The 13915-nt window shown below is 43.4% G+C and overlaps 1 protein-coding gene across 1 annotated transcript in view; it reads left to right on the forward strand.

The window, feature by feature from the left end:
- The window catches only part of NCAPG2 (non-SMC condensin II complex subunit G2), a 365294-nt gene that overhangs the window by 88748 nt on the left and 262631 nt on the right, over positions 1 to 13915 (forward strand). Inside the window, exon 16 of the mRNA XM_053713827.1 lies at positions 10230 to 10403. Within this exon, the coding sequence (XP_053569802.1) occupies positions 10230 to 10403 (174 nt within the window). The remainder of the gene's footprint in view (positions 1 to 10229; positions 10404 to 13915) is intronic.

Below are 13915 nucleotides of genomic sequence, written 5' to 3' on the forward strand. Positions count from 1 at the left end.
ACAGTGAGCAGTCTCTTGCTGCTTGAGGTATGACACATTCTAACAAGACGATGTAATGCTGGAAGCTGTCATTTTCCCTATGGGATCCGGTAAGCCATGTTTATTAAGATAGTAAATAAGGGCTTCACAAGGGCTTATTAAGACTGTAGACTTTTTCTGGGCTAAATCGATTCATATATTAACACATATTTAGCCTTGAGGAATCATTTAATCTGGGTATTTTGATAAGATTATATCGGCAGGCACTGTTTTAGACACCTTATTCTTTAGGGGCTTTCCCAAATCATAGGCAGAGCCTCATTTTCGCGCCGGTGTTGCGCACTTGTTTTTGAGAGGCATGACATGCAGTCGCATGTGTGAGGAGCTCTGATACATAGAAAAGACTTTCTGAAGGCGTCATTTGGTATCGTATTCCCCTTTGGGCTTGGTTGGGTCTCAGCAAAGCAGATACCAGGGACTGTAAAGGGGTTAAAGTTAAAAACTGCTCCGGTTCCGTTATTTTAAGGGTTAAAGCTTCCAAATTTGGTGTGCAATACTTTTAAGTCTTTAAGACACTGTGGTGAAATTTTGGTGAATTTTGAACAATTCCTTCATATTTTTTCGCAATTGCAGTAATAAAGTGTGTTCAGTTTAAAATTTAAAGTGACAGTAACGGTTTTATTTTAAAACGTTTTTTGTACTTTGTTATCAAGTTTATGCCTGTTTAACATGTCTGAACTACCAGATAGACTGTGTTCTGAATGTGGGGAAGCCAGAGTTCCTTCTCATTTAAATAAATGTGATTTATGTGACAATGACAATGATGCCCAAGATGATTCCTCAAGTGAGGGGAGTAAGCATGGTACTGCATCATTCCCTCCTTCGTCTACACGAGTCTTGTCCACTCAGGAGGCCCCTAGTACATCTAGCGCGCCAATACTCCTTACTATGCAACAATTAACGGCTGTAATGGATAATTCTATCAAACATTTTAGCCAAAATGCCCACTTATCAGCGTAAGCGCGACTGCTCTGTTTTAGATACTGAAGAGCATGACGACGCTGATAATAATGGTTCTGAAAGGCCCCTACACCAGTCTGATGGGGCCAGGGAGGTTTTGTCTGAGGGAGAAATTTCAGATTCGGGGAAAATTTCTCAACAAGCTGAACCTGATGTGATTACATTTAAATTTAAGTTGGAACATCTCCGCTCTCTGCTTAAGGAGGTATTATCCACTCTGGATGATTGTGACAATTTGGTCATCCCAGAGAAACTATGTAAAATGGACAAGTTCCTAGAGGTCCCGGGGCTCCCAGAAGCTTTTCCTATACCCAAGCGGGTGGCGGACATTGTAAATAAAGAATGGGAAAGGCCCGGTATACCTTTCGTCCCTCCCCCCATATTTAAAAAATTGTTTCCTATGGTCGACCCCAGAAAGGACTTATGGCAGACAGTCCCCAAGGTCGAGGGAGCGGTTTCCACTTTAAACAAACGCACCACTATACCCATAGAAGATAGTTGTGCTTTCAAAGATCCTATGGATAAAAAATTAGAAGGTTTACTTAAAAAGATGTTTGTTCGCAGGGTTACCTTCTACAACCAATTTCATGCATTGTCCCTGTCGCTACAGCCGCGTGTTTCTGGTTCGATGAGCTGGTAAAGGCGGTCGATAGTGATTCTCCTCCTTATGAGGAGATTATGGACAGAATCAATGCTCTCAAATTGGCTAATTCTTTCACCCTAGACGCCACTTTGCAATTGGCTAGGTTAGCGGCTAAGATTCTGGGTTTGCTATTGTGGCGCGCAGAGCGCTTTGGTTGAAATCTTGGTCAGCTGATGCGTCTTCCAAGAACAAACTACTTAACATTCCTTTCAAGGGGACAACGCTGTTTGGCCCTGACTTGAAAGAGATTATCTCTGATATCACTGGGGGTAAGGGCCACGCCCTTCCTCAGGATCGGCCTTTCAAGGCCAAAAATAAACCTAATTTTCGTCCCTTTCGTAGAAACGGACCAGCCCAAAGTGCTACGTCCTCTAAGCAAGAGGGTAATACTTCTCAAGCCAAGCAAGCTTGGAGACCAATGCAAGGCTGGAACAAGGGAAAGCAGGCCAAGAAACCTGCCACTGCTACCAAGACAGCATGAAATGTTGGCCCCCGATCCGGGACCGGATCTGGTGGGGGGCAGACTCTCTCTCTTCGCTCAGGCTTGGGCAAGAGATGTTCTGGATCCTTGGGCACTAGAAATAGTCTCCCAAGGTTATCTTCTGGAATTCAAGGGGCTTCCCCCAAGGGGGAGGTTCCACAGGTCTCAGTTGTCTTCAGACCACATAAAAAGACAGGCATTCTTACATTGTGTAGAAGACCTGTTAAAAATGGGAGTGATTCATCCTGTTCCATTAGGAGAACAAGGGATGGGGGTTCTACTCCAATCTGTTCATAGTTCCCAAAAAAGAGGGAACGTTCAGACCAATCTTAGATCTCAAGATCTTAAACAAGTTTCTCAAGGTTCCATCGTTCAAAATGGAAACCATTCGAACAATTCTTCCTTCCATCCAGGAAGGTCAATTCATGACCACGGTGGATTTAAAGGATGCGTATCTACATATTCCTATCCACAAGGAACATCATCGGTTCCTAAGGTTCGCATTCCTGGACAAGCATTACCAGTTCGTGGCGCTTCCTTTCGGATTAGCCACTGCTCCAAGGATTTTCACAAAGGTACTAGGGTCCCTTCTAGCGGTGCTAAGACCAAGGGGCATTGCTGTAGTACCTTACTTGGACGACATTCTGATTCAAGCGTCGTCCCTTCCTCAAGCAAAGGCTCACACGGACATCGTCCTGGCCTTTCTCAGATCTCACGGATGGAAAGTGAACGTGGAAAAGAGTTCTCTATCTCCGTCAACAAGGTTTCCCTTCTTGGGAACAATAATAGACTCCTTAGAAATGAGGATTTTTCTGACAGAGGCCAGAAAAACAAAACTTCTAGACTCTTGTCGGATACTTCATTCCGTTCCTCTTCCTTCCATAGCGCAGTGCATGGAAGTGATAGGTTTGATGGTAGCGGCAATGGACATAGTTCCTTTTGCGCGCATTCATCTAAGACCATTACAACTGTGCATGCTCAGTCAGTGGAATGGGGACTATACAGACTTGTCTCCGAGGATACAAGTAAATCAGAGGACCAGAGACTCACTCCGTTGGTGGCTGTCCCTGGACAACCTGTCACAAGGGATGACCTTCCGCAGACCAGAGTGGGTCATTGTCACGACCGACGCCAGTCTGATGGGCTGGGGCGCGGTCTGGGGATCCCTGAAAGCTCAGGGTCTTTGGTCTCGGGAAGAATCTCTTCTACCGATAAATATTCTGGAACTGAGAGCGATATTCAATGCTCTCAAGGCTTGGCCTCAGCTAGCGAGGGCCAAGTTCATACGGTTTCAATCAGACAACATGACGACTGTTGCGTACATCAACCATCAGGGGGGGAACAAGGAGTTCCCTGGCGATGGAAGAAGTGACCAAAATCATTCAATGGGCGGAGACTCACTCCTGCCACCTGTCTGCAATCCACATCCCAGGAGTGGAAAATTGGGAAGCGGATTTTCTGAGTCGTCAGACATTGCATCCGGGGGAGTGGGAACTCCATCCGGAAATCTTTGCCCAAATCACTCAACTGTGGGGCATTCCAGACATGGATCTGATGGCCTCTCGTCAGAACTTCAAAGTTCCTTGCTACGGGTCCAGATCCAGGGATCCCAAGGCGACTCTAGTAGATGCACTAGTAGCACCTTGGACCTTCAAACTAGCTTATGTATTCCCGCCGTTTCCTCTCATCCCCAGGCTGGTAGCCAGGATCAATCAGGAGAGGGCGTCGGTGATCTTGATAGCTCCTGCGTGGCCACGCAGGACTTGGTATGCAGATCTGGTGAATATGTCATCGGCTCCACCATGGAAGCTACCTTTGAGACGAGACCTTCTTGTTCAAGGTCCGTTCGAACATCCGAATCTGGTCTCACTCCAGCTGACTGCTTGGAGATTGAACGCTTGATCTTATCGAAGCGAGGGTTCTCAGATTCTGTTATTGATACTCTTGTTCAGGCCAGAAAGCCTGTAACTAGAAAAATTTACCACAAAATTTGGAAAAAATATATCTGTTGGTGTGAATCTAAAGGATTCCCTTGGGACAAGGTTAAGATTCCTAAGATTCTATCCTTCCTTCAAGAAGGATTGGAAAAAGGATTATCTGCAAGTTCCTTGAAGGGACAGATTTCTGCCTTGTCTGTGTTACTTCACAAAAAGCTGGCAGCTGTGCCAGATGTTCAAGCCTTTATTCAGGCTCTGGTTAGAATCAAGCCTGTTTACAAACCTTTGACTCCTCCTTGGAGTCTCAACTTAGTTCTTTCAGTTCTTCAGGGGGTTCCGTTTGAACCCTTACATTCCGTTGATATTAAGTTATTATCTTGGAAAGTTTTGTTTTTGGTTGCAATTTCTTCTGCTAGAAGAGTTTCAGAATTATCTGCTCTGCAGTGTTCTCCTCCTTATCTGGTGTTCCATGCAGATAAGGTGGTTTTACGTACTAAACCTGGTTTTCTTCCAAAAGTTGTTTCTAACAAAAACATTAACCAGGAGATTATCGTACCTTCTCTGTGTCCGAAACCAGTTTCAAAGAAGGAACGTTTGTTGCACAATTTGGATGTTGTTCGCGCTCTAAAATTCTATTTAGACGCTACAAAGGATTTTAGACAAACATCTTCCTTGTTTGTTGTTTATTCCGGTAAAAGGAGAGGTCAAAAAGCAACTTCTACCTCTCTCTCTTTTTGGATTAAAAGCATCATCAGATTGGCTTACGAGACTGCCGGACGGCAGCCTCCCGAAAGAATCACAGCTCATTCCACTAGGGCTGTGGCTTCCACATGGGCCTTCAAGAACGAGGCTTCTGTTGATCAGATATGTAGGGCAGCGACTTGGTCTTCACTGCACACTTTTACCAAATTTTACAAGTTTGATACTTTTGCTTCTTCTGAGGCTATTTTTGGGAGAAAGGTTTTGCAAGCCGTGGTGCCTTCCATCTAGGTGACCTGATTTGCTCCCTCCCATCATCCGTGTCCTAAAGCTTTGGTATTGGTTCCCACAAGTAAGGATGACGCCGTGGACCGGACACACCTATGTTGGAGAAAACAGAATTTATGTTTACCTGATAAATTACTTTCTCCAACGGTGTGTCCGGTCCACGGCCCGCCCTGGTTTTTTAATCAGGTCTGATAATTTATTTTCTTTAACTACAGTCACCACGGTATCATATGGTTTCTCCTATGCAAATATTCCTCCTTAACGTCGGTCGAATGACTGGGGTAGGCGGAGCCTAGGAGGGATCATGTGACCAGCTTTGCTGGGCTCTTTGCCATTTCCTGTTGGGGAAGAGAATATCCCACAAGTAAGGATGACGCCGTGGACCGGACACACCGTTGGAGAAAGTAATTTATCAGGTAAACATAAATTCTGTTTTTATTCAAATCTGTTTGTGGTTCCCAAGAAAGAGGGAACCTTCAGACCAATCTTGGATCTAAAGATCTTAAACAAATTCCTCAGAGTTCCATCATTCAAAATGGAAACTATTCGGACCATCCTACCCATGATCCAAGAGGGTCAGTACATGACCACAGTGGACTTAAAGGATGCCTACCTTCACATACCGATTCACAAGATCATCATCGGTTCCTAAGGTTTGCCTTTCTAGACAGGCATTACCAATTTGTAGCTCTTCCCTTCGGGTTGGCCACTGCCCCGAGAATTTTTACAAAGGTTCTGGGCTCACTTCTGGCGGTTCTAAGACCGCGAGGCATAGCGGTGGCTCCGTATACTGATACAGGCGTCAAGCTTTCAAATTGCCAAGTCTCATACAGAGATAGTTCTGGCATTTCTGAGGTCGCATGGGTGGAAAGTGAACGTGGAAAAGCGTTCTCTATCACCACTCACAAGAGTCTCCTTCCTAGGGACTCTTATAGATTCTGTAGAGATGAAAATTTACCTGACTGAGTCCAGGTTATCAAAACTTCTTAATGCTTGCCTTGTCCTTCATTCCATTCCACGCCCGTCAGTGGCTCAGTGCATGGAAGTTTTCGGCTTAATGGTAGCGGCAATGGACATAGTGCCATTTGCGCGCCTGCATCTCAGACCGCTGCAATTATGCATGCTAAGTCAGTGGAATGGGGATTACTCAGATTTATCCCCTCTACTAAGTCTGGATCAAGAGACCAGAGATTCTCTTCTCTGGTGGCTTTCTCGGGTCCATCTGTCCAAGGGTATGACCTTTCGCAGTCCAGATTGGACGATTGTAACAACAGATGCCAGCCTTCTAGGTTGGGGTGCAGTCTGGAACTCCCTGAAGGCTCAGGGATCGTGGACTCAGGAGGAGAAACTCCTCCCAATAAATATTCTGGAGTTAAGAGCAATATTCAATGCTCTTCTAGCTTGGCCTCAGTTAGCAACACTGAGGTTCATCAGATTTCAGTCAGACAATATCACGTCTGTGGCTTACATCAACCATCAAGGGGGAACCAGGAGTTCCCTAGCGATGTTAGAAGTCTCAAAGATAATTCGCTGGGCAGAGTCTCACTCTTGCCACCTGTCAGCGATCCACATCCCAGGCGTAGAGAACTGGGAGGCGGATTTTCTAAGTCGTCAGACTTTTCATCCGGGGGAGTGGGAACTCCATCCGGAGGTGTTTGCTCAACTGGTCCATCGTTGGGGCAAACCAGAACTGGATCTCATGGCGTCTCGCCAGAACGCCAAGCTTCCTTGTTACGGATCCAGGTCCAGGGACCCGGGAGCAACGCTGATAGATGCTCTAGCAGCTCCTTGGTTCTTCAACCTTACCTATGTGTTTCCACCGTTTCCTCTGCTCTCTTGACTGATTGCCAAAATCAAACAGGAGAGAGCATCAGTGATTCTGATAGCGCCTTCGTGGCCACGCAGGACCTGGTATGCAGACCTAGTGGACATGTCATCTCTTCCACCATGGACTCTGCCTCTGAGGCAGGACCTTCTAATACAAGGTCCTTTCAATCATCCAAATCTGCTTTCTCTGAGACTGACTGCATGGAGATTGAACGCTTGATTCTATCAAGGCGTGGCTTCTCCGAGTCAGTCATTGATACCTTAATACAGGCTCGGAAGCCTGTCACCAGGAAAATCTACCATAAGATATGGCGTAAATATCTTTATTGGTGTGAATCCAAGAGTTACTCATGGAGTAAGGTTAGGATTCCTAGGATATTGTCCTTTCTCCAAGAGGGTTTGGACAAAGGCTTATCAGCTAGTTCTTTAAAAGGACAGATCTCTGCTCTGTCTATTCTTTTGCACAAGCGTCTGGCAGAAGTTCCAGACGTCCAGGCATTTTGTCAGGGTTTGGTTAGGATTAAGCCTGTGTTTAAAACTGTTGCTCCCCCGTGGAGCTTAAACTTGGTTCTTAAAGTTCTTCAGGGAGTTCCGTTTGAACCCCTTCATTCCATTGATATTAAACTTTTATCTTGGAAAGTTCTGTTTTTGATGGCTATTTTCTCGGCTCGAAGAGTCTCTGAGTTATCTGCCTTACATTGTGATTCTCCTTATATGATTTTTCATTCAGACAAGGTAGTTCTGCGTACCAAACCTGGGTTTTTACCTAAGGTGTTTTCTAACAGGAATATCAATCAAGAGATTGTTGTTCCATCATTGTGTCCTAATCCTTCTTCAAAGAAGGGAACGTCTTTTGCATAATCTGGACGTAGTCCGTGCCTTGAAGTTTTACTTACAGGCTACTAAAGATTTTTGTCAAACATCTGCCCTGTTTGTCGTTTACTCTGGACAGAGGAGAGGTCAAAAAGCTTTGGCAGCATCTCTTTCCTTTTGGCTTCGGAGCATAATATGCTTAGCCTATGAGACTAATGGACAGCAGCCCCCTGAAAGGATTACAGCTCATTCTACTAGAGCTGTGGCTTCCACCTGGGCCTTTAAAAATGAGGCCTCTGTTGAACAGATTTGCAAGGCTGCGACTTGGTCTTCGCTTCACACCTTTTCAAAATTTTACAAATTTGACACTTTTGCTTCTTTGGAGGCTGTTTTTGGGAGAATGGTTCTACAGGCAGTGGTTCCTTCCGTTTAAGTTCCTGCCTTGTCCCTCCCATCATCCGTGTACTTTAGCTTTGGTATTGGTATCCCACAAGTAATGGATGATCCGTGGACTGGATACACTTAACAAGAGAAAACATAATTTATGCTTACCTGATAAATTTATTTCTCTTGTAGTGTATCCAGTCCACGGCCCGCCCTGTCCTTTTAAGGCAGGTCTAAATTTTAATTATACTACAGTCACCACTGCACCCTATGGTTTCTCCTTTCTCGTCTTGTTTCGGTCGAATGACTGGATATGGCAGTGAGGGGAGGAGCTATATAGCAGCTCTGCTGTGGGGGATCCTCTTGCAACTTCCTGTTGGGAAGGAGAATATCCCACAAGTAATGGATGATCCGTGGACTGGATACACTACAAGAGAAATAAATTTATCAGTTAAGCATAAATTATGTTTTTTGCGGGGCATGCCCCAAAGTAATCAGCTCTTTTGCCTGTAAAAACCCCCACAATACCACCCCCCAACATTACAACCCACCACCCACATACCCCTACTCTAACCCCCCTTAAATAAACCTAACACTACCCCTTTGAAGATCTCCCTACCTTGAGTCGTCTTCACCCAACCGGGCCAAGGTCTTCATCCGATGGGGCAGAAGAGGATATCCAGACTGGCAAAAGTCTTCATCCTATCCGCGCAGAAGAGGACATCCGGACCGGCAGACATCTTCATCCAAGCGGCATCTTCTATCTTCATCCATCCGACGAGGAGCGGCTCCATCTTCAAGACCTCCGGCAAGGAACATCCTCCTTCCCCGACGAATGAAGGTTCCTTTAAGTGACGTCATCCAAGATAGCGTCCCTCGAATTCCGATTTGCCAATTAGATTTTTCTTACCTTAATTCCGATTGGCTGATAGAATCCTATAAGCCAATCGGAATTCGAGGGACGCCAATCTTGGATGACGTCACTTAAATGAACCTTCATTCATTTGTTTTTTTTTGGTAATTTACTTTAGTTTATTTAATTGTAGGTAATTTATTTAATTTATTTAATTATAGTGTAGTGTTAGGTTTAATTGTAACTTAGGTTAGGATTTATTTTACAGATAATTTTGTAATTATTTTAACTAGGTAGCTATTAAATAGTTCTTAACTATTTAATAGCTATTGTACCTAGTTAAAATAAATACAAAGTTGCCTGTAAAATAAATATAAATCCTAAAATAGCTACAATATAATTATTACTATATTAGGGTTTATTTTACAGGTATAGTATTTAGTTTTAAATAGGAATACTTTAGTTAATAAGATTTAATTTATTTCGTTAGATTAAAATTATATTTAATTTAGGGGGGTGTTAGGGTTAGACTTAGCTTTAGGGGTTACTACATTTATTAGAGTAGCGGCGAGGTCCTGTCGGCAGATTAGGGGTTAATTAGTGTAGGTAAGGTAGCGGCGACGTTGGGGGGGCAGATTAGGGGTTAATAAATATAGGTGTCGGCGATGTTAGGGGCAGCAGATTAGGGGTTCATAGGGATAATGTAGGTGGCGGCGGTGTGCGGTCGGAAGATTAGGGGTTAAATTTTTTTATTATAGTGGCCGCGATGTGCGGGGACCTCTGTTTAGGGGTACTTAGGTAGTTTATGGGTGTTAGTGTACTTTAGAGCACTGTAGTTAAGAGCTTTATAAACCGGCGTTAGCCCAGAAAGCTCTTAACTACAGCCTTTCCATGGGCGGTAGGAGTTTTGTCGGTAGAGTTGTAACGCTCACTTCAGACAAGACTCTAAATATAATTTCGTTGTCTCTGTTTTCCTACTTTGTACAATGACAATAAAACGAATTTAATCTAAATACCGGCGTTAGGAAGATCCCATTGAAAAGATAGGATACGCAATTGGCGTAAGGGTATCTGCGGTATGGAAAAGTCGCAGCTTGAAAGAGAGCGTTAGACCTTTACCTACACGACTCTAAATACCAGCGGGCGGCCAAAAGCAGCGTTAGGACCCCTTAACGCTGCTTTTGACGGCTACCGCAGAACTCTAAATCTAGGCGAATGTTTTTATTTTATTTTCTAGAATACATTAGTTGAAATGATTAGATTGCACATAGGTTTATTTGTAAATTCAGTGTTTTTATTTTTCAGGTACTGGTCAATGTGTTATCAACTGCAGACACTGCTTCAATGGCAAGTTTACTGGAAATAGTTGTGGTCCTGTGGAGAAGCATTCGAAAAGCTCTTGACCAGAATGATGAAGCCAAAAACTACACAATAAGCAAATTTGCCTCTGTTCTTCCAGAATATTTTAAGATTTTTAAGGTAAAAGCTCTTACATAAATACATCACTCACTGCTCCCATGACAAGTATTGGTGCTTGCTACATATTCTTTAAAAGTTATTACTAAAGCTGTCAAAATTGTTGATATAAGTGAAACATATTTACACCGAATGCTTCCACATTTTAAATGCACCGTAAGTGCCTGTCAAGTTTGAACTTTTTATTTCTAATTTGTATGAAGATTTTTTTTTTTAATTGCTATGTGTATTAAAAAAAAAGGTCACATTTAAGCAGACATTAAGAAATGTTTGTTTCTTTCCTATGGCATGGAGAGTCCACAATTCATTCCAATTACTAGTGGGATATTCACCTCCTGGCCAGCAGGAGGAGGCAAAGCGCACCCCAGCAGAGCTGTTAAGTGTCACTTCCCTTACCCATAACCCCCAGATGTTGGTGAATCAGTCACACCTAAGAAGCTGTTTCCTGCCCTACAGCCGGATCCACAGATAAGTGCTCTTGCCTTCTAGCTTTTGAGGGCAGCACTCTAGAGGTTAATCCTCAGTGGATCATTGAATTGGGACACAACTAATTCCGGTACTTTAGTAATTTATTTCTGGGCAGTTTATTTCATGCAGGTACTTAGGCTGTGTTTTTCATTTTAACAGTGAAGGGGTTAATGCTTTACCCTTCATTTTTTAGGCTGAATATATGGCAAACAGGTATCTCTTGGGAATTTAGATACCTATTTGAGATTTTAATATTTGACTTAACAGTCAATGTAATGGAATCTCGGGGGATTTGTTTTTATTACGTAGCGATTTTTTTTTCTTCCTATTTGGAAAGAGTCCACAGCTGCATTCATTACTTTTGGGAAATAAGAACCTGGCCACCAGGAGGAGGCAAAGACACCCCAACCAAAGGCTTAAATACTCCTCCCACTTCCCTCATCCCCCAGTTATTCTTTGCCTTTCGTCCCAGGAGGTTAGCAGAGAAGTGTCAGAATTTGTTTTGTCTCTTATGGAGGGTACTACTCTTTGCAATGGGACAGAAGTTTTAAGTAGCCCTATAAGCTGCTCAGTGAGGGCCTGGGTGAACGTAAGAGTCCGGAGATGCAGAGGGAGCTTACCTTTGTGACACCATCCCGACACCTATTAACGGCTCCTACAGCAATCGGCGTTGATGAGTTTCACAGACTGCTTTTTCTCTCAAGTCCATGTCAGGAGCGATGCTACGACCTGTCACACTTGAAGGGCTGTGTTCCTGTTCCACGGCATTGAATCTGGTAAGATCGTTTCATTTTTTATTACATAATGTTAACACAAAAGACGGGGTCACAGTGTGTCGCCTTTTATCTTTATAGAATCAAGGGTTAATATCTCAGGGGGATTATTGAACAGGGGGGAATAATAATCTATTTTTGTTTGATTTTATGCTGCTTTATGTGTGAGATGTTCAGCTCATAGGCTGTTATGGAATATAGAGGTTTCACTTTCACTTTGAGAGCCATGCAGCTTACAAGCTTGGCGCACTTTGTCTCATAGCAGGGTCAGTCCTGCATTGTGCACTATGTGATTCGTTCCCTCTTTCCTGACCGGACTATCACAGAGGAGTCATAAATCTTTGTACTGTCTGGGTCATAGGAGGTGGTGAGTGCTCCAGCCATTGAGGTATAAGGGTGCCGTTTTTTGAATAAAATAAGATGTTTTATTTCTCTAGTTCTCCAGTTATTGCACTAGCAATGGAGGATTCTGTTACTTTAGAGGGCACTCCCTCTATTCCTAAAGAGTAATTCCTGTGTATATGGTGAGGAGGCCCTAGTTCCCTCTCTCAATTATGTTCCATATGCCTTGATAATGTGATAATATCAAACATGTTTGATACCACAGAGTGGTCCACCTCTGAGGAGTTGTCGTCCAGTGAGGTGCGTACCCTACATTGTTATCTCTATACACATGCAGTTTTCCCGTAGCATTGCGGATCCTCCATCTGGAGGGGGCCTTTTTTTCTCCGGGCGTTACTGTGCAGTTCAGACGGCGGTGTCTGCGGCCTTAATGCTTTTCCTCGCCCTGGTAAGTGCAAGCGAAAGGTTACATATTGCACTCCTTACCAGAGTACATCAAATAATTTTTGGATTTAACTGATAGGGTTATCCGAGGATGCGGTTCTTTCTGAGACTTCAGAGTATAAACTTTCTGGGTTGGAGTCTGCTGCCTTTCAACCTCCAGCTGCAGAGGAACCAGACTTTAGTTTTAGGAATTTGCGCTTCTTCTACAGGAAGTTTTTGGCAAATTCAGGGGTTCCAGAGGTCATATTGCCTGATGAACCTTTATTTCCTAAATTGAATAGAGTTTGAATTGAATAGTTCTTTCTCTTGTTAAGTGTATCCAGTCCACGGATCATCCATTACTTATGGGATATTCTCCTTCCCAACAGGAAGTTGCAAGAGATCACCCATAGCAGAGTTGCTATATAGCTCCTCCCCTCACTGCCACATCCAGTCATTCTCTTGCAAGTCTCAACATAGGAGGTCCGCGAGAGGAGTGGTGTTTTATACTTAATTTATTTCTTCAATCAAAAGTTTGTTATTTCTTCTGTTAAGTGTGATCAGTCCACGGGTCATCATTACTTCTGGGATATTACTCCTCCCCAACAGGAAGTGCAAGAGGATTCACCCAGCAGAGCTGCATATAGCTCCTCCCCTCTACGTCACTCCCAGTCATTCTCTTGCACCCAACGACTAGATAGGATGTGTGAGAGGACTATGGTGATTATACTTAGTTTTATATCTTCAATCAAAAGTTTGTTATTTTAAAATAGCACCGGAGTGTGTTATTACCTCTCTGGCAGAGTTTGAAGAAGAATCTACCAGAGTTTTTGCTATGATTTTAGCCGGAGTAGTTAAGATCATATTGCTGTTTCTCGGCCATCTGAGGAGAGGTAAACTTCAGATCAGGGGACAGCGGGCAGATGAATCTGCATAGAGGTATGTAGCAGCTTTTATTTTCTGACAATGGAATTGATGAGAAAATCCTGCCATACCGATATAATGTCATGTATGTATACTTTACACTTCAGTATTCTGGGGAATGGTACTTCACTAGAATTACACTGTAAGAAATACATAAAGCTGTTTAATAACTAGAGATTATGTTTAACGTTTTTGCTGGAATGTAAAATCGTTTTCATTTACTGAGGTACTGAGTGAATAAATGTTTGGGCACTATTTTTCCACTTGGCAGTTGCTTAATCTGTTTTCTGACAGTTTCTGTTCTCCCTCACTGCTGTGTGTGAGGGGGAGGGGCCGTTTTTTGGCGCTTTTACTACGCATCAAATATTTCAGTCAGCAACTCATTGTATTCCCTGCATGATCCGGTTCATCTCTACAGAGCTCAGGGGTCTTCAAAACTTATTTTGAGGGAGGTAATTTCTCTCAGCAGAGCTGTGAGAATTGTAGTTTGACTGAGATAAAAAACGTTTATTCTGTAATTTGTTTCCTGCTTTCAGAATTTGTTATCTTTGCTAATGGGATTAAACCTTTGCCGACTAACTCGCC

This window comes from Bombina bombina, chromosome 5 (assembly GCF_027579735.1).
Source record: "Bombina bombina isolate aBomBom1 chromosome 5, aBomBom1.pri, whole genome shotgun sequence".
Classification (NCBI taxonomy): domain Eukaryota; kingdom Metazoa; phylum Chordata; class Amphibia; order Anura; family Bombinatoridae; genus Bombina; species Bombina bombina.